The sequence below is a fragment of the Lethenteron reissneri genome, chromosome 18 (assembly GCF_015708825.2).
Source record: "Lethenteron reissneri isolate LAM-NWPU_2019-01 chromosome 18, ASM1570882v1, whole genome shotgun sequence".
NCBI lineage: Eukaryota > Metazoa > Chordata > Hyperoartia > Petromyzontiformes > Petromyzontidae > Lethenteron > Lethenteron reissneri.
This window is the reverse complement of record NC_083796.1, coordinates 11,918,782-11,940,670: the sequence shown is the minus strand read 5'-3', so window position 1 is coordinate 11,940,670 and position 21,889 is coordinate 11,918,782. Positions and strand designations below refer to the sequence as shown.

The 21,889-nt window shown below is 49.0% G+C and overlaps 1 protein-coding gene across 1 annotated transcript in view; it reads left to right on the top strand.

The window, feature by feature from the left end:
* Positions 1-509: 509 nt before the first annotated feature.
* The window catches only part of LOC133343874 (ammonium transporter Rh type B-like), a 30,894-nt gene continuing 9,514 nt past the window's right edge, over positions 510-21,889 (top strand). The window contains exons 1-6 of the mRNA XM_061553820.1: positions 510-1,181; positions 15,392-15,584; positions 15,917-16,067; positions 17,350-17,497; positions 20,061-20,227; positions 21,267-21,404. Coding sequence (XP_061409804.1) covers positions 1,004-1,181; positions 15,392-15,584; positions 15,917-16,067; positions 17,350-17,497; positions 20,061-20,227; positions 21,267-21,404 — 975 coding nt within the window. The 5' untranslated portion in view covers positions 510-1,003. The remainder of the gene's footprint in view (positions 1,182-15,391; positions 15,585-15,916; positions 16,068-17,349; positions 17,498-20,060; positions 20,228-21,266; positions 21,405-21,889) is intronic.

The following is a 21,889-nucleotide window of genomic DNA, read 5'->3' as shown; positions in this document are numbered from 1 at the left end:
ATGTTCTGTGAAGTGCGCATCCTTATCAAACACTACCTACCACTCTCAATGTGCACACCTAAAAATGTGTGTAGATTGAAGTTATATTGGCACCGTACGGAGCCAACCGTGCTAATCGGATGTGCTAAGAAACGAACCCTGGTACGCAAGTGCGCGAGCCACGATACAGCATTATTACAAAGCGTATTGTTAACGTACAGTAGCTCAAATTAGTACCCAGTTCGGTGCGTAAACATCATCATCATCATCACCATCATCACAGGGAGAGACAAGGACGGCACGGTGTGGGTGGTGCTGACCTCACACCAACCCGTGCGTAGTTCCGACCTTTAAAGGGCTGCTTCACGAACAGCACTTAATTCCGCTGTAAGAGTGTAGTAGGGGTTACAACGTGCGGGCAGGCGGGAGGGTGAGTGGGAGGGTTGCGTTGCGTTGGGGTGAGCTGCCTGCCTGCCTGCCTGCCTGGCTGTGTTCACCAAACCGCTCACAACGCGGGCTGCGCGCGCCACACGCAACGCAACGGCAGGCGACGTGAATTTGAATCGCGCGTGGCCGCGCACACAATTCGCTTCCGACCAATAAAACTTCCTCCAGGGGGGGTGGAGGGCTGGAGGGGGAGCGGCCCGCGTCCCTCTGGTCGATACAAAGCGGGACGGGAAAGTGCCACGGGGGCCACTTGTGCAGTTGCGCGCCTCGCTCAAGTGCAGCTTTTTTTTTGGTTCATCATCCAGCCACCAACCCCTCCCCACCACCACCAACCCAGGCAGCAATCCATCCGCCGTGCAATACACCAGCGTCTTGCGAGAGCTGTTGACACATCAGTCACGGGACGCATCAGCGGCAGCAGGAGCGCAGGCTACACACACACAGAGAGAGAGAGAAGGCTCGCGTCATCAACACGCCAGTCTCAATTCGTTTTCACCGGCCACAATTAAAAAGACCTCCGTCGTCCGTAGTTCGGTTGCTGCTGCTGCTGTTGTAGTCGTAGTTTCGCTGCGAAGAGATGGCAGCTGTTTACGGCACCAGCATGCGCACCAAGTTGCCGCTCGTGGGGTTCATCCTGCAAGTGTCGATGATCATCCTGTACGGCGTGTTCGTGCGCTACGACAAGGAGAGCGACGCCAAGTACGAGACGAACACCACGGACCACGCGGAGAATGATTTTTACTTCCGATACCCAAGTGAGTATGCTTTTGCCGGGAGCGGCAGCGATTCCGCGTGTCGTGCCGGCGGTGTCGTCGCTCCTGCAAAGCGCGGGCACGGAAATTCGAGTACTACGGCGCGAATCTGTACGCGTGCATAATGCGGTCGTTGTGTGTTTTTTTTTTTTTGGGGGGGGGGTTCGGTTAGAGCGCGTAAAGTAAAACAACAGCGTCGTTAAACCCGCCACCACCAGACACAGCCAATGAGTTAGGGTCGTCACGTGAACACGAACGTGACAATTTGTTACTAGTACAACGACACCGGTGTGTTGGAGAGCATTTGCAATGTGAGTTTAGCGCCAGGTTTTCATTACGCACGAATTGTGTGACGCTCGCCTGCTTGTCGTTTGAGCGCGCGTGCAAGTTGAATCAACAGCGTGCGCACACGTGCAGCAAGCCGCAGGCTAATCCGATACGACGCGGGGCGATTCTATTATTCGACCATACTTCGCCACGCTGGTCAACGAGGGTTGGTGGATGCGAGGCGTGTAGTCTCGGCGAGGAGGGGGGGGTGCTAGGAGTACAGTACAACAATGATTTTGCTGCACGTATCTCTCTGCTGCTCGCAGTGCAGCTCTGCAGCCTTTAGCAACCTGTTTGTGCGCGTCGCTTGCACGCAACCAAACCCCGCCCGCGGTGACTTAAGCGAGAACGCGCGTCATGTCTCGGAGGGCGTCGCGGGGTTTGAATTCGGTCTTGATGTGATTTCGTTCTATCCAGGAACAGACCTCGTTGATTGTCAAGAGGCTGTTTTTGGAAGCTCTTGCGTTGGGACGGTTTCTCTGCACGTGAACGATGAGAGCGCCTGACTCTGAATAGGAAAGTCACGAGTTCAGAGCCAGTTCGGAGGTCGAATTAGGATACCATTTGTATGTGGCGGATATATATATTAAACGCCGCTGGCCCTCTCTATGGTAATGTGGAACTTTTTGACCACGCGTTGAATCGCGTTTAATTTGCATTGCTGAACAAATGCAGTCATCTACTACGTTACCGTAATCTTGCCAGGTGTACATCTATACGTGTATGCGAACACAGGCTCGGCACGGGTATAGCAAACAGCACCGTCGTTATCTCGCTCCCTATTGCGAAAACTTGCCTGGACCCTCCTTTAGATAAAAGAGTTTGGTGCTAATTGACGCTATGCTGGGTAAACCAGCCCAACATTAATAATAACCCGTAACAATTATTATATAAATGGAACAGGGATGCAGAGCATACACGGCACGTGGGCCGCGCGTAATCCGAAACTTGGCTTTGAGCTCACCGCTTACACCCGTCAGCCTCTACGCGTCTCGCTTCAACAACTGTTGTATGCTTCGCAGTACGTCTATGGAGCACAGATGTTGATTGCTCACAGAGCATGTCTGCTGCTCGCTCGCGCGCGTGCGTGCGCGTGCCTGTGCGTGTGCGCTGCCGTGTCCCGGTGATGCATCACCTTTGGTGGAGGGGTTAACACAATGATAGGGGCGGGCAATGGCGTTATCAATTATGTATTTATCAACCGATTTTGGGAGACAAAATAATATTTGTTTCTTCAATAAAACTGCAAATCTGGAATCGTGGCGACCGAATAAGACTGGAGTTGGATCGGGGGCGGGGGCGAGGGTGAAATCGTTAAGCCGCAGGTACAAAGGTTTCATACTTAGCCCGCGTGTGCGTGTGTTACCTGTCCAAACAAGAGTCTATCACAACACCTGCGGAAAGTCCAGTAAGCGTGGAGGTGGAATGAAGTTTTTGATCGCGTCTATCTGGCCATCGGTGTGTGCCTCGCGAATGTGAAATGCCTCGACGAACAAAAGCAAAAACGTGCACAGCGATCGTGCATCAGAGTTATCGTGCATCTTTGCCATCTTCACAATGAGCAGCAGGTCAAGTGTCTACCGGTCACGGGGGGCCCACAGTCACTTCTCTGTGACCTCCCCACCCTCCTCCTCCGCGTGCATTAACGCGAAAAACAAAACTCGCTACGTTTGTTATTGAGGGTAGCCAAACGGTAAAAGGCGCAAGGCATCCAATTGCTCGCTCCACTCGAGCGGGCGCTCGGGAAACTCCCGCTGTCGACGTTATTTTAGCCCATTCTTCCACGCCGACCCAGTGCTTACAAATGTGTACGTTGAAAATACCTGTTATGTTTTCATTCGTCTGTACGGAAAGTATTTACGTAGATTGGGAGTGGTGGTGCAGCAGTTATCGCAGTGAGCTGTGAACAAGACGAACAAACTGAGTTCGAGATCCCGGCCACGGCTAACGTCAGTGGCCAATGATATCTGAACCGGTTCTAGGTCCCCACCCCCCCGTCACCAACACGCATTGACCAGAATGGTGAAGTATGGTCAAACAATCCCCATGACGCCGTCATTAGCAGTCTTCCATTGACAAAGTTCTGCAACACGTATTATTGCCATATTTGTCGGATTATAAGACGTAACCCATACGTGTACGCGTTATTAATAATACAATGTGGGTCACTCACAATCACACGCACACACCTACCGGATTATAAGACGCACCTCCAACTTTTGTTATAAAACACGGGGATGGGGAGGGGCGCGTCTTATAATCCAGAAAATGAATACGGTATCTTAAATTGTATAATTTTGAGGTGTGGTATGGTTTAAACTATACTAAGACGAAACTTAGTGTTTTTGTTTGCCAAGTAAAGCCCACTGAGCGATATCGCTCTCTTTCAGTAGCGACCTTGGGCACAAATGATAGCTCAACGAAGTGACGTGTCATCATGTGGACATTTCTAGCAGCCAAATACTCTTTAAACAATAGGTCCTTTGTGTAGTCACTGTTTAACAGTGTTGTACACAGCATGTGTTTCTTCTGAAGAATGTGTTCACGTCTCCTGTGCTGGGCTACGCGATGCTATGCCTTGAAACTTGCTTAGTCAGTCCTGCACACGAGGACACACACCCCCACACACTCCACTCCTTCCCCTGACACACCCTCTCACACACCCCCACACACACCCACTCCTTCTCCTGATACACCCTCTCACACACCCCCACACACACCCCCACACACACCCTCTCACACACCCACTCCTTCTCCTGATACACCCTCTCACACACCCCCACACACACCCACTCCTTCTCCTGATACACCCTCTCACACACCCCCACACACACCCTCTCACACACCCCCACACACACCCACTCCTCCTGATACACCCTCTCACACACCCCCCACACACACCCTCTCACATACACACTCACACACCCACTCCATCCCCTGACACACCCACACACACCCCCACACACACACACCCACTCCCCATTCCTCTCCCAGGGACCACTCAGAACTCCGTGATGCAAATAATACATATATATAAACGGCACTGTGGCAAAGTCAGTCTTTGTTTCTGTACGAATGTGTTAGTTCTTGCTTGCAGCCCGATGTAGTACTTTTCCTCAATCGTTTGGCTGACGGGTCTTACAGAATGGCTTTTGGAAGTCTTCTGCATGGGCTATACGGGTGCATTTCGCCCTAACGAGTGCTCATCAGCAGGCCTTATTCCCTACAAGGAAACTGCTACGATTGCCAATAATGAATCGCCCGCGCTGACAGGTTTTGGTGAAGTATGCTCAGTTCATCTCCTCGCACTCGCACCTATGACCATCACGGCACGGGGACCCATTCATCCAGCAGTGGATTGACAAATGACTGTAAATTACTAGAATAATTTCATCGACTCCATCAAGCATAAGCAAGATATGGTATGAATTTGTATGGTTGATTAAAGGTGGAATTTAAACAAATACCCGACCTGTATCGTGCAGATAGGTGCGCTTTATTGAACACGTGCAAGGTATTTTCCATTTACCTTCAGAGTCTCTGACCCTCGACCGCAAAGTTTGAAAATAAAAAAAACGCTCACGGCTGAGCTATCAGGCACTGGTGGTAGCCGTGTGTCCGTGAGTGATGGATGGCTGGACAGGTAAAAGTTATTAGTCGGTGGTGTGTCGCTCGTACCGTCAGTTGCCGGTGTCGGGTGGGTCACACTTTACACACGCAGGCTCATTATTTCGAAAGACACGAGGAGAGAGAGAGAGAGAGAAAACCCGTTTAAAAAAATAAAACCAAATATTTTTTTACCAGGTTAAGGCCCACTGAGCTGTATAGCTCTCTTTCAGAAGTAACCTGGCCACCACAGATGAAAGCTCAACGAAGGGGTGTATAGTCGTGTGGAAATATATAACAGGCAAAATACTCTAAACGCCTGATGTAGATTGTAAATGTGGAGGGCGAAAACTGGAGGACCTGTAGACAAATCCACGCGACCACTGCGAGAGAGACACGCAAACTCCAAATATACAGCAGGCGTCAGGGTCTGGATCTAACCCACGGCCTCCTGTATACCAGGCGAGGTAGTTGGCAACGTCCTGCAGCCACTAACTATATAATTAGTGTCGGGGTGGAGAGGTGGCATGATCGGTTCATATATCACTGGCTTCTGATGTTAGCTCTGGCGAGGAATCAAACTCCGTTCGCCAGGTTAACAGTGCACTGCACCATCGCTCCACCCCACAAAATCAATATATTACTTGCAAGGTAAACCAATAGACGACCTTAGGTAGTTGCATATTAACTACATTAACATAAATGATATAATGAAACAAATAAAGAATCAACTGTAAACTGTACTGTGTGTGTGTAAATGTCTAAAAGGTTGGATCCACGTGCGTATTGGTGCACGGATACAGGTCACACACAAATACATTAAATAAATTGGCCAAATATCACAACCAGGACCTTTCTGAAAAAAAGAGTCTTAAGACTCAGCGAGGCTTTACTGTGCAAATAAAGCATTATCAGCACTGTTTTATAGCGCGTATCACTCTTGTGTTTGAGGAGAGTGGTGGCCAAACAGCGGTTAGCACACTTGTTCTGCATGAACCCAGCGAGTTTCACGTGCCAGCCGCGACGAACATCTGCACCACACGTCACTGTGCTACCACTGAGCAGCACATGCAAGTATGGCCCAGCATCCCTCATGAGCGAAAGCAGTTGAAGAGACCTTCATCCAGCAGTGGATTGACAAAGAGCAGACACGATGCATTCACCAGAGTTGTTGCATCACAAGCTGGGCGGAGCTGTGGCAAGAGAGCACTCAAGACAAGCGGATTGGCACCGTCTCTCGCAGGCCCATGCGACGCAGACATCCCGGGTCCAGCAGACGCGCACGCGAGATTAATTTCATGACTCCATCTCCACGGCACAAACGTCCGCTCGTTTTACTGCCTCTCACTCCCATCGTCAGCCAGTCCTCGACCGTCTGCCCGCCTTCAAATCTCCGCCCGACGTGCCTAGCCCAAGCCAGGCACTTACTTATCAAGACAGCGTGGATGCCTCCACCTTTCGTGTGTTCTCTGAGGCTCGTGTTCCCATCCCTGTCTCTCCAGCGTCCATCTCATTTGTGCACTTTTCTTAAGCGTTCGTTCCATTGCCTTTGCCAGTGGCCACGTCTCTCTGATCCGTGCTTCATTACAGGTAATAATACACTAATTAAAAAATAAAGCCTTCAGTGTTTATTATCTGCGATGGATATTTTGTAAGGCATGCTTTCATTTGTACGCATGTACGTTGAACTTATTTCACACTGTACGTAGCCAACCGTGTTCATCGGAGGTGCCGGGGAATGACAACAAACCAAACTACAAATTCATCATTTTTATCGTTTGGCCACGTTTGGTGAACTTGACTTGGTGGTTGCAGAGTGACGAGATTAGACGCTGGCTTTAGGGGAAAGAAACTTGCAAAACTACAAATATACAGGACGCATTGTCAGGGTTGAGATCGAACCCACGATCCCCCCTGCATGCCAGGCGAGAGAGTTAACATCTCACCACCGGCGGCGTATCCTGATAGAAAAACCTGGTGTCTCGCTCCCACCACCCGCCTGTGACCTCACCCCTCGTCCTCCCCTGCCGAATAATCTGCCCCCTCGTTGCCCCCTGTCCTGTTTACTGATTCCTGGCCTCACCACCAGTGGGGTCTGTCTGTGGGCACTTCCTTTGAGGACCCTTGCTGTTTAATGGGACTACATGCTTTGCATGTGAGGAAGGGAGATAAGGGAGCCTCCACCCGTCCCTTATCTCATCCTTCATACGCACAGCGGCGGCAGGCACCCTGTGCTGTCTGCCTTCCTCCCTCTGCCATCAGTAAACACTTTAATTGCATTTGCACTATCGTAATACTGTATAGTGTGTTGTATACGTCCCTAGTGTGCAGCACACTTTAAATCGTGCACAGTTTTATTTGTATGCGTATTCATGCTTGCGTTCGTACATACCTGTACGTGTTAGCAATAGACGTAGCCTTTCGGTGGTAGTGCTGGTGGTGACGTTATATAACTTAACCGTAGTCAAAACGTTGCAAGTTCCAATGCCCGTCGGAAGTTTGGGGGGTCATCTCATCCCATTATTCCTTGGGGGTCGTTGAAATGAAGACCACTTTGTGGGAATCATCAGTGGTTGTTCTAGAGATGTTGGGCCCTGGCGTGGGAAGGTGGAATTTGTTTTTGTATCACTGGCTTTGGTGCAGCAACAAGAGTAATGAGTGCGTTGTTTGAGTTGGGAAGACACTTTGTTAGAAGGGTCACATATGAGATGTTTCGCCTTTTCCTCTATTATTGGTATACGTGGGATGGCACACGGAGTACTCTGTTCAGATCCGTGCAGGGAACAACAATGTTTACAGGTATGTAGGAAACCTACTTGTTCTCATGCCGTGCACTGGCTACATTGGTAGCCCGGCAGTTCCGAGAAGATTCTAGATTTGTGCTGTGACGGTTCCACCTGAAGACGGAGGCTTGTGTTGCCTCCGAAACGTCGTGATTTGTATTTTATTTTTATTTTACTTTTATTAATTTTAATTTTTTACCTACGTGACTTTACCGAAAAAACTTAAGAATAAGTTCCGAGAAGCTTGCAGCCCAAAAACTCCACCTCCAGTCGCATATGGAAGAGACACTTTGACTTTTCACGGGGCCAACATTAATCCTTCAACGTCTCTTTCTTAATAGGCGTGATATTCTGGAGGTACCCTATAACAACAACAACAACAAACAAAACAACAATTAAATATGTATCCTGTTTTCTTTAGTTCCTTTTCCTGTTATCTTTAAGAGGCATTTTGTGAAATTCCACATCAGGCAGGGAAAAAAAATGTCGTCGTCGTCGTCACACTAAACGGTGTTGGCCTTGCTCCCCGCATGTGCCAACCCCAATCAGAAAAACAAATCTTGTCTTTTCAGCAAAATCAGCAGCCGTCATCTGAATGGGACGGCGCCCATGAGATTTGAGATTGTAGAGCTACCACCGAGGGATTGGGAGGGGTGGTTCATTACTCCAGTTGCACACACACATACACAAACTCCACACACACACACGTGCGGCTGTGTGTGTGTGACCGCATTTACGCAAGGGGCCTTAAGGGGGCCGAGGCTTAGCGGCCGGTTTCATGAAACATCTTAGCCTGGAAATTTACAAATAATTTTCACTGATTTGGATGTTTGTTTTTAACTCGCGTGTTTACCCAGGAAAGCCTCACCGATGCTCATTACTCTTTTGCAGGAAGGTCCTGCCAATGTTTAGCAGTAGGGGGCATGTTACTGTCATGCCATTTGAGTAATTTGCAGGTAACGGGAAGAAATTATCTACAGGAGGAAATTGGATAACCCGGAGGAAACCCGTGCACGACAGGGGGAGAACATACACACTCCACACAGAGAGATACCCGAGTGGGGAATCGAACCCAAGCTTATAATCCAAGGGACATTTCACCCAAATAGTTGCATTCAACTGGCCTCTGAGCCTTAAAGGGACCCAGAGATATACAAAATGCTTGATGACGGTTGCAACTCAATACCGTGGCACTATGATACACCCCGCAGGTCATTTGGAAGATTGAAGCCATTAGCGTCCGTGTGTGTAATAATACTGGTTGCGGGTCAAAATTGCAATAGTTTTGTTCGTTTTTACTTGAGTTTCAAAAGTGACGATTTGTATGTCACGTAAAAAAAAAACTAGAGCCGAACTAACCAACGTCATTTACAAGGGAGGGTTTGTCATCGGCGGCTCTGGAACACCCCAATGCGGCTCTTTAAGGACGGCTCCGTGACGCTATCTATTTATTATTCAGGACCGCCATCTCGTTGTTCGCATTGCATCGCGCCTCTTGAAATATTGAGGGGGGCGGTTTACCGAATTCGATATTTTCAACAAACAACGACAACAAAATCTCTTTTTGTTATTTTAGTTTCAGACCCCTGGCATAGGGCATGTGTGGTTGGTAAAATAATGAGGACTTCATTGAACATCTAAAAGATCGCCCCCCCCCGGGGCCCCCCGCCCCCCCTACCCCCCCTATCCCCCCGACCCCCCCCGCCCACCCCAAACCAAACCAAAATCTAACAGAACGTGGCCCTGTGTGTGTGTGCATTGGGTCCATTACCAATTGGTAGCATATGACAAAGGTCAGTGTCACTGTGTTCAAACAAGCATTGGGCTTTGCCAGTCTCCATTGGTGGCCCCGAGACAGCTGTTCAACTCTTTTCGTGCTTATGCTGCAGGCCATTATATCAATAGGTTCGTTAAAAGGCGCATGTCAGCAGAACTCCAATCTGCGTCTCCACGTATCGATGCAATTTGTGTGTGAGTCCGTTTGACTAAGACTGTGTTACCAAGCGGCGTTTGGTTAAAGCAAGCACAACTCTGGATCAGTTTCGAACCTTTTGGGTCTCATCACCTGTGTCATGCGCTATGAAAAATAATCATAATAATGCTCCAAAGCAATGCATAATGAGTTTGTGGATAGGGTAATTAGGCGACTACCGAAGACCTAACCAACAAAATGGTACCTATTTTGTTGGCCATGGTGGAGAATGATTGGCCGAGTTGATTTCGTGATGGAGATTTGAACTCCTCTAATCGTCCGATAGTGCCCTTCAGACGGATATGCCGTTTTAACATATACTTATCAAAGACTATATCGATAAAATTCTAGTAATGTTGTAATTGTGTAGCTTTTCTGCATAGGCTAAAGTGTGCAAGGCTGTTGTGTTATTAGCTCTTTACTATTGTGCATATATACCTACTAACAAGAAGGTCGCGAGGTTTGTTTGACCATACTTCTCCACGCTGGTCAGTACAGTTTGGTTAAGTGGGTGGCACCAAGTGAAGATGGAACTAAGATGGAACAAGGAAAAAAAACAACGAACGAAAATCCAAGCAATAAATCTAAACTATACAATGGAAGAGAGCTCTTAAGTAGTTTTAAATTTGTGTTCCTTAGTTTTTGTTCATGAATAAGAAAAATTCAAATTCAAATTGCTACGCCCGGAATCGCAAAAGTCTTTCTCATAACGTTTCAAGTTGGCCAACTCCCACCCATTGTAATCTCCTGCATTGTTTTACTCGAAGGTTGAAGGTCGAGTAACAACACATCTCATTCAACAAACTCTCCTGGCTTCAGCGTGACCGCGTGCGTAACTCTTCAGTCAGCGAGTAGAAACTTGCACACAGACACACACGCATTCAAACGATACATCATTTACAAGCGCTTGGATTAGCCCCTCTTCATTGCAATGAACCGAAACGTTTTTGTCGTGCCTTCTGTGTATATTGCTAACAAACATTTCCATAGCTTGAACAAATTCAGCATTTGCTTATTATTATTATTACAGTATTACAGGCTGCTTAAATATTTTTGTTACACTTCTGAGGATTTGCAACAATTGCACAAGCACTGTGCCTCCGAGCTCCGGAGACCACCTGGAGAAGATTCCAGGCACGTGTTAACAAAGATGGCGAACAAGTGGAGACTTTTTTAAGTTATTAACATGACATTTGTTATCGTGTCACAGTGTATCATCCGTTCTTTTTCCATTGCAAACAATTGTCCCATAAAGGTGTTAAAAATGTTTTGAAGCGCCCTGTATTATACTTTAGATCTTTACTGTATTATAAATGTGTCTTTGAGACGGATCATGTTTTTTTCCTGCCACCTCGCCAGTCAAGCAAATCCAAGCACATTCAGTCCTGTCTGCAATGCCAACAGCTCGCTATCAAGAATCTGGAAGACGTAATTACAATCGCGTCGGTAACGCCTTTGGCGATGCAGAATATTCACGTCTGTTACAGCTCCTTGTCAATCCACTGCTGGATGAAAGCCCGCGACGGTGGCGACAGCTGTTTGACCATACTTCACCACGCTGGGTCAGTTCAGCGGTCCGGTGATGCAGGTGGCCCAGCATCGTTCCCAGACGTCGTTGGCGGCCACGGATGTTATTTATTGGCCGGGAATTGAACTCGGGTTGCCAATTGTACGGCGCAGTGTGCGTACCACTGTGCCACCATTCTTACCGTGCAAACATCATAACCTTACGTCAACCCTTGGGAGTGCATCGTCAGGTGCATGTCATGCTAATTTGATGTTTGCCTTCGAGCTTTCTGCGGCTTCTTTCGATAAATTATGCGCAGCATCGGACGCTGCACCATTGCTAACACTGATTTGTTTTAAATCTTTTCAGCGCCAAGAATGTCACATTCACCACTTTTTTTTGCTACTGCGCGTGTGAGGCGTACTACCAGAATAAACGAGCATTGTTGCAACGCATAGATTTGAAATGTTATTGCGTTATTTTCACGCCCTTTCTTTCCCCCCACGTTAATGACAATGGTAAGACGCTGTGATAACATTCTCACTCACAGCCTGCAAACGTCACGAGGCTATTAGAGGTTTTTCTTGGGTTGAATCGTGTAAATATATAAATGTGCCGTTAAACCCGCCACCACCCGACACAGCCGATTCGTAAGGTTTGTCACGTAAACAGAACGTGCCAATTCGTTACTGGTACAGCGCACCGGTGTGTTTGGAGAGCCATGCCACAACATTTACAATCTGAGTACTGTAATCACAACTAACATCATCAGGCGACAGCCAGATTTGTGAAGTCCACCTGTTTCGTTCCTTAATAAGAAATCTGGCTGTCGTCTGATGAAGCCAGTTAATATTACTGGCGAAACGTCACGGAACTCCGATTGTAAATCAAGTTCAAGTTTTATTTATTAGGTACAGCCCTGTGAGCCATTCGGCTCTTGAATCGGGTGTAACCGCAACAAACAAAAAAAAACATGAACAAGAAAACATCTTAAAGTGACTATGTGCAAACAGAAAATCCAAGAAAAGACAGCAAAATATATATGTGTTATAGGCGTGGATGTTCAGAGCTGATTTTGGGAGTTCAATCGCCTGGACAGTTTTGCTGCGTTGTGCGGCAGTCGTGTGAGGCCACCATTCCGATGGGGTCTACAAACAATTAGTACAGATAGCGGTTGTTCTCTTGTGATTACACTTGGCCTCCCTCCACAGGGATGCGAAATTCCCACCACTCGCTCAAAGCTACCAGTGTATCGGTACAAGGCAACACCAAAGATATTCGGGTTTTTTTTGGTACCCTTTACCATTCACCCGATTTATACATTCAACACAGAAAATGAAAACGCATTACATACTTAATAGCCGGTTGTGTTGACATTAGTTTAGTTCTTCTTAATTGCTTTATCTGTGTAAATGTGCGATGCAAGGTGTGCCATGTGCGATTTGAAAACTGCAAAAGCAACTGCTCTGTTGAGTCCACGTGGTTCCCACCACATTTTGTCAAATTGCTCCTTGCAACTCTCGCAGCCGTCTGCCCCCATCCTCCTCCATCCCCCAAGGGCCATTACCCCAAACATCGGCTTCTAATGTATTTGTTTTGGTTCTCACTTAAAAGCCGGAGTTTGCTATTCGTGATGGTGGTACATTGCCATATTTTCCAGGCTTTTGCTTCTCCACCACCGCTATCAGCACCGCTGCCAAACACGTCTTTATCTTGCTTAAACGTCAAGAAAGCGCTCCTTTTGAAATACTGGGGGGAGGGGGGGGAAATGCCACGCTTGCTTCATATCTATCGTCGCATCTGCTCGGTGGTTCAGTTCAGTGAGAGGCCCCTTCACCATTATCCATTATCAGATCAGGCGCTCGACACGGCCTCTTCAATTGGCGCATTCGCCACCCGCACTCCACCACGCCTCCCTCCCTACCCATCACGCCACGTGCGTACGCGTGTGCGCGCTCGCCTACAGCAACAGCGGCCGCAGTCGTGAAGCATTGGGGGTGTGCAGTAGGGAGGGGATCGGTAGTGTAGTAGTAGTCAGCGCACCGCGCGCGGCCAACATCGGTGACGATTATATCTGAACCGGTCCTGGACCTCCCCTAGGTCGACTCAGCCTCAAACGAGTACCCGGTGCGGTGTGTGAACATCGCCACGGGGGGAGACAAAGGCGGCCGGTGCGTGGTGTTGGCCACCCCACCCCCTCGTGTGCCGTGCCGACCTTTATAGGCGCTACTACTCGCTAACAGCACTTGCCCTAAACGGTCTGTTAAGGCTACACGGGGGATCTTTGTCTTTGTGTGCGAGTGTCATTGCGCCGGCAGATGTACACCGAGTGCCCCCTACTGGTGTTGGGATACGTTTCACGATTAGCCGAAGCTTCTCGTGAACCTCTAGACATGGGTCTTAGCCTGAGGGTGCGAGATGCCCTTTGTGGGGGTGCGAGACGTGGCCAAATTTATATTTTTTTAGAAGGAAATCATCGCAAACACGAATTAAGCACGGACACCTAAGTACAACTTCCTGTTTCATCAAACCCTATGTATTTATTTAAAAAAAAAGTAACAAATCGAGAACTAGAGTGCTGCAGGCCTGCAGCAAAGGTTAAGAACCACTGCAGTCTAACTCCCACCAACGGCTGTGGCCACCACCACCACCACCCAGCAGCCGGCCATGGATAGCGTGGGGCACCAAGCGGTTCACGAACTGCGCCACGAACCCGGCGGTCTGAGTTCGACTCCGAGGCCACGTCGAGCATCATCAGTGGCGTCGAGCGATGTTTGAATCTGTCCCAGGCACCCCCCCACCCCCTCCACGCCTTCCACCACCGTCGCCAGCCTGCACTGAGATCAGCGTGGTGAAGTTTTTTTCCGGATAAATCTCCATGACTAACAACGCATTCATGCAGCAGTGGATTTACAAAACGCTGTAAAAAACACATGTATATATTTTTTTCAATTATTAAGAAGGCTGCCTCCACCAGGGAGGGTTTAAATCTTACTGGGTTAGACTTCTTCTTCTTGGTTCTTTCGGTAAAGTCACGTAGAATGGAAATAATAAAATAATAAAAATAAAACATAATAAAATAATATAATAATATAATATATTTATATATCTCTTAACTAATTATTTTGGTCAGCACCCATTGTCATCGCTGGTCAGAGTCCTACTCTACCATAATTATATCAAATCTAGGCAACTCGTGACTACTCAGTTCCGAGCCGACTGCCCATACGCTGCGGTGTATTTAAAGGTTGCGTAATCAGCCCAAAATATCACGGTGTCGTCCGTAGTATCTTCACAGAATGGGGGGGTCCACGTTGCTATTTTAGTTGGAGCCAATGAGAACATTTGCGAGCAATTTCCAAATTTGGTAAACTTGGATCGTGGCATCGGCACACACGTGGCCCTGCTCTCCCGTAGAATAACGTCACGAATTCTTTAAAAGTTTGCTGCGAAGCTGGCGGCATCTAATTACGTTCAATTCACCCGTAGTATTATATTTATTTTGAACTTCTTTCGCTCCGTACCTAGCCAACCGTGCTAATCGGAGGTGCGGGGAAAAAAAACATCTATATTAAGCACAACAAACTACACGCAAAAATCTGTTCGAAAGAAATTATATTTCAATTTACATTTAAAAGTACATCGCTCCGATGGCTTCCTAATATCGGAAGGAAGAGGGTTCCAGACAGCCGCAGAAGCGCATCTGAAAGCGCCGTGGGATACGGTGACCACCGTCTTTGTATCGATGGCCTGCCAAAAGCCACTGTTGCTGCTGCTGCGAGGATGACCCGGAGTGCGCGCGATGATGGTTTACGCTCCTTGACGACGGTAGCGCGCTCGGGTTCCATCCGCAAATCTCTGTCACAGGTAGCGAACGCGCCACCCGGCATATCCGTGGTCACTACCCCCAGCGGTAGCGCACATCCCCCCCCCCCCCCCCCCCCATAAAAAAAACAAAAAAATCCTTCGATCCAAATCATACCGCTCACGTTTCATGCCCTTCGTCGTCGTCCCCCAGGCTTCCAGGACGTGCACGTGATGGTCTTCGTCGGCTTCGGCTTCCTCATGACGTTCCTGCAGCGCTACGGCTACAGCAGCGTGGGCTTCAACTTCATGATCGCCGGCTTCGGCATCCAGTGGGCCATCCTGGTGCAGGGCTGGGTGCAGCACTTTGACTCCGTCACCGGCACCATCAAGGTCGGCCTGGAGAGGTAGGCCGCTGAGACCCTGCGGAACGGAATCGTCTCCTCCCTAGCCCCCTCCCCCGCTACGCTTTCCGACCCTCACGTGCGTCCGTATATCACGCAGTAGGTCTTCGCGACCAATGTTATCCGTAATAAAAAAAAATTATTTTAAAAGGTGACAATCGCGATGGCGTCGGTCGCAATAAACACTCGGCGCTCGTGTCTCCCTTGTCTCCTCCCGTGTCTCCTCCCTTGTCTCCCGTGTCTTTGCCCGTGTGACCTCCCGTGCGTCCTGTGTCCCCCGTGTCTCCTCCCGTGTCTCCGTCGTTCTCACCGCCCACCCGCCCGCTCTCCCGCAGCATGATCAACGCGGACTTCTGCAGCGCCGCCGTGCTCATCTCCTTCGGCGCCGTGCTGGGCAAGACCAGCCCCGTGCAGCTGCTCATCATGACCGTGATCGAGGAGCTCATCTTCGCCGTCAACGAGTTCGTGGGCATCTACATCCTGCGGGTGAGGAGGCACCCCACGATGTTGTTGTTGTTGTCGTTGTGGCACCCACTCGCCACGGTGGCGAGATGTTAACGACCTCGCCTGGTATGCCAGGAGGTCGTTGGTTCTATCCCGACTCTGACGTCTGTTGTAAGTTTTTGTGTGTGTTTAGTTTGTTGTCCTTCCCCCGCACCTCCGATTAGGACGGTTCGCTACGTACGGTGCAAAAGAATTTCAACGTACATACATACATTCGAAGTTTGCATGGGTCTCTCCCTGTGGTCGCGTGGATTTTTCTCCGGATCCTCCGGTTTTTTGCCCTCCACATTTAGAAACAACAGGCATTCAGAGTATTTGGCTCCGATACATTTCCACATGATGAGCCACTTCGTTGAGCCATCGTTTGTGGCCAGGTCGCTTTTAGACAAAGAGCTACTTAGCTCAGTGGACCTTACCTGGTAAAATAAAAAATAGTTTTGCGCAAGTTTTCAAATTATCTTTGTACTACGACGGTGAGGGTAAAGGTGCAGGACCTGCAACTGCTCATTCACGCCACTGCTGTCACAAAGGCCTCTGCCAGAGGGAGCTCTAGAGAGCCCCTCCAGGGGCTGTTTGGCCTACTCTTCCACGCTAGCCAGACGTAATGGGAGGAGGTGGGAGGATCCACCACACGTGATCTGCCAAGCGTCTCACTGCAGTGTATCCGCTTGACGTTTTTGGGGCCTTTGGGTCTGTGCTCAGCAATTGTGTTTTTAAATAGATACATGCAATTATGCATAAAACATAAGAATAGTATAAATGAATAAGAATAGGTTTTACCCTTTCTGGCAATAAAACAGGTGTTAAGATGTTCAAACACCAATTAGGGCATTATTATTATAAACAAGCCTGCTTAGTCATAATAAAGGTTGCTTTGGGTTAGATCGTGTATAATATAAATGTGTCGTTAACCCACCACCATCCGACACAGGCAATTAGTAAGTTTCGTCAAGTAAACAAAACCTACCGATTAGTTACTAGTTGAGCACACCAGCGTGTTGGAGATTAAACCCACAATAGTTACTAGTTGAGCACACCGGCGTGTTGGAGATTAAACCCACAATAGTTACTAGTTGAGCACACCAGGCGTGTTGGAGATTAAACCCACAATAGTTACTAGTTGAGCACACCGGCGTGTTGGAGAGTAAACCTACAACATTTACAATTCGAGGACTGTGAGGCATCGCCGGTGGATTACAACCAGCTTTGTCGGGCGGTTTGCCAGAATTAGCTCAATGATGTGAACTTTCCCGTGGCTTTCCAGGTGAAAGACGCCGGCGGCTCGATGATAATCCACATCTTCGGCGCGTACTTCGGCCTCACGGTGACACGAATGCTCTACAGGAAGGGCCTTGAGGAAGGCCACCCCAAGGAGGGTGCCGTGTACCACTCTGACCTCTTCGCCATGATCGGTGAGCACCCGGATGGATAGACTCCCGTCCTAAGAATGTGGAATTGTCACCGCTTGCTTGGGGAAGGCCACCCCAAGGCGGGTACCATGCACCACTCTGAACCACTTCGCCGTGATCGGTGAGCGCACGGATAGATCGACCGACTCCTACCCTGAGAATGTGGAATTGTCACCACTTGCTCAAAATTACCAACTTCAATGAGCCCTACTCGATGCTCAGTTTATGATTGAGATACCTTCAGGGGCGGTTTCTTCATTAGGGCGATTGGGCGACGCACCACCAATGTCATTGAACCACAGAGTCACGCTAGTCGTCACTGCAGCCTCTGGATATAGTCCAATCAGCGTCATGTCACGTTCTGTGGAGTACCGCCTCTTTTGGGGCGATTTCACTCCGGCTGAGAATCGCCCCGAGTGGCCCCATAGACTTACATTCAAATATGTTTTTTTTCGAACGGGGGCGCTGCAATGCATTCTCTATGGCTCCGGGAGGGCAAGCCCCAACGTGCTTACGTCATCATACGTAAGCACGTTTCATCTAACAATATAATTTATCGCTACCTAGTGGAATCTTTAATAAAATAAACTTGAGTGGTTTGTTTTAATAGTGAGTATAGAAACAAACAAGATGTATTGTAAGAGTCACTTTATTTTTCATTAATATTAAAGAAGTGAAGTTGCCTTTACATGCTTAAGCTGTTAATTTATCCATTGCATGGGTGGACCTTATCCTTATCAATCATCCAGACATTTGCCCCCCCTGAGAGATTTTGCAGGAGCCGCCACTGGATACCTTATAATAATACGCGAATTTGCATTATAACATAACAATATCATTGGATTCACTTTGTTCATTTCAACATAAGCACATATAAACATTTCTAATGGGCGCGCTTCAGTAAACTAATTACACATGCATCTACGTCATCTCAACGCTGACACGTTCCTGCCAACGCTTTGGAGACATTTTTTTTTCCTCCCATCTATCTTCTTCCTCTTCTCCCCCCTCCGGCTTAAGGTTGCTTATTGAAAGCTCGCTTGTTACATTTGTTGCGTTATCAGGGAGGGGGTGGCAGGGGTAATGCTTACGAGTATCATGAAAAATGATCAGCCTGCACGTAATTAAAGAGTGGGAAATTGTGTTTTTCGCAAGAAGGTATAAGCCCCAACAGTGAACCGTGCCTCTAACCCCGATGTACTCACCCAGGAGCAAAGTGTCACCCCCCCCCCCCCCCTTGAGTACGTGCGAAAAATGTAATTACATTTAATTACAGCCGGCTGTCACGAATTCAATTTCCAGACGTGTTGTGTGGAGCTCCGCTCGCCATTAGCGGGGGCAAGCCCATGCACGCGGCCGTTGTGTTCATGTGCACTCATGGATGTCGCGCAAATTACAACGACTTTGTAGTTTTCCCAAGGAACCGAGGATAGTGTGCGTGCGAGCTGCTGATTGGGTCTTGAGGCGAGGCGTTCACGGGTTCCCCCTTTTAAATTTCCCGAGTGAAGGTTTCTCCCACGTTGAGAATGAAACGGCGGATGGTCAAAAGGCGCGCGCCCTGGCAAATGACCCGTGCTCGCTCATGCCACCGCCCAAGAAAGGGTTTTGTTTTTGAAACGTCGGGTTGAGGGCGAACGTTGTAACATTAGAACGTGGGGGGGCGGGGGGGGGTTGTTTTTTTTTCTTCTCCGTGCGATGTAAATTTTATGGAATATAAATGCGCTGTCGCTAACTCGCGTAATAAATGATGTGGTCACCATTGTTGTATTGTGAATACTGGAACCTCGATGGGAATAGGCGAGGACAAAAAAAATTCTGCACGCAAAATATATATATAAGTGCACACGATGTGATAGCTTATTCGAAAATATACTACTGTATCATTAGTTGTTTAATGGCGCTTAATACATTAAATTAGTATTAGGTGCAATTATGAATACAATACTAATTATTGTAATACAGCAGTAATTGCGAGGATAACATCTAAGTTATGAACTTTCATAATTACGCTTTTCTTTGTCTTTTTCTTTTGTTCTTTACGTTTTAAATCGTCAGCACGTCGAAGGGGGTAAAAGCGGCGACTTGGGGCCAAAGTAAGAGGGGCGGGGAATAAACACGGGCATAGTGAGCACGAGACGTGCAGCGTCGTTAGTGCAGCAGTGTCAGGGTGCAGCGCTGTGGGGGCAGTGTCAGGGTGCAGCGCTCTGGGGGCAGTGTCAGGGTGCAGCGCTGTGGGGGCAGTGTCAGGGTGCAGCGCTGTGGGGGCAGTGTCAGGGTGCAGCTTCGTTAGTGCAGTGTCAGGGTGCAGCGCTATGGGGGCAGTGTCAGGGTGCAGCGCTATGGGGGCAGTGTCAGGGTGCAGCCTTGTTGGGGCAGTGTCAAGGTGCAGCACTACGGCTACCGGTCGCAGCTCGAGGGTCGAATGACAGCCGGAGGAAAGGGCCCCGGACACTCGAGGTCTCGGTCAGTTTCAGCATCAGAACTGTTGTGGCTGTGGGTTGCGAGCGCATCGCAAATGTTCATTGTTGTTGTTGCGCTCGCTACTATTGCTGCTGCTGCCGTGCAGGGACCCTCTTCCTGTGGATGTTCTGGCCGAGCTTCAACTCGGCCATCGCTCTGCACGGGGACGACCAGATGAGGGCCGTCATGCACACCTACTTCTCCCTGGCCTCGTGCGTGCTCACCACCATCGTCATCTCCAGCCTCCTGGACAACCACGGCAAGCTCGACATGGTACTGCCGGCCGCTACCAACACTGCCGCCGCTACCAACACCAATTTTTATTGTTGACATCATCATCGCCACCAACAGCGGTCGCAGCACGACCGTCATCTTTATTATTGTGGTCACCATCATCATCATCGCCATCATCATCATCGCCATCATCATCATCATCCACTTTGCACTATGAACTTCGCCAGCGACGTCACCGTCGTCAGCAGCAATGATATCTAAACCCCCCCAGCACCTTCAACAACCGCACTAGACAGTGTCATGAGGTATGGTCAAACGACCGCCCACAACTGACACGGATAGGGGGAGGCCTTCACCCAGTGAGTTGGCACAAAGGACTGCCGATCAGTTGTATCATCATCAACGTCGTCGTGGTCATGTTGTTGTTGTTGTTGTCGTGTTTGCAGTGAATGCTTGCGTCTGGTTGCGCCGGTGCTGTGCGGGCACCTAACGCGACAGTTTACCCATAGCCCCGGGCTTCATCTCCCACTCGATATTTACCCAGAATGCTCCTAGGCAGGTGTGACGTCACACGCGTCGGGTAATTCGACGTCACAGACGCACGCGTGCGCGCGTCTTGACGAAAGGCAGTTTACCTTAAGGAGGCGGAAGTCACATTTCAAGTTCGTCTCAGGACGTCTGGTAAACCACAAGCGCTACTCAGGAACGCGCGTGGTGAGATATGACCTCCCTTGCCTGATACACAGTATGTCGTGGGTTCGATTCAGACCCTGACGCCTGTATTTTCTGAGTTTGCATGTTCTTCCTGTGGTCGTGTGGATTTTTCTTCCGGGTCCTCCGGTTTTTCCCCCTCCACGTTTAGAATCATCACGCGTTTAGAGTACTTGCCGGCTATAAAATTTGCACGTGATGAGCCACGACATTGAGCTGCCATTTGTGGCCAGGGTCGCTTCTGAAAAGGAGCTACATAGCTCAATGAGATTTGCCTGGTAAAATAAAAATATATATGTTAGTTAGTTAGCAGACCGTCTCCGTGCCGCGATGGACCGCCATCATCCTCCTCCCTGCGGTCGCCCAGGTTCACATCCAGAACGCGTCGCTGGCTGGCGGCGTGGCAGTGGGCACGTGCGGAGACATGATGCTCAGCCCGTACGGCGCCCTCATCCTGGGATTTATCGCCGCCATCATCTCCACCTTTGGCTTCAAGTACCTGACGGTATGTGGAAGCACCGCTCCCTCTCTCGCGCCGGACACAATGCAGCACCAGCGGCACCAGCAGCTCCAGCGGCTTAATTGACATTTTGCGGCAAAGCCTCGGCGAGTGTTGACATTTTTCAAAACGGTCCAGGAATTGAAATTATTTTGGCCAATTCCATTGACGATTGGTTGGCAACTCGAGGCGCGCCAGCCTGCTACGGCGCTGTGCTTCGCGCGCTTGACTCTTAATCGGGAAGGTTGAGAGTTCAAAATCCGGGTCAGGGTTCAACTCAGCCCATCCATCATCCCTGCGGGGTCGATAAAAATAAGTACCACGATGTTGTCGTTCTCTGGACGTTCTGATCCCCGACGTGGAAATGTGGAATTTCCACCACTGGCTCAGGTGGTGCCAGGAAAGATGAGCTCTCCTGCACTGCTCTGGCTTTGTATTATAGGCTGGATAGGAGCACATCTGTTATAAGCACACTTCTATTATAAGCAACA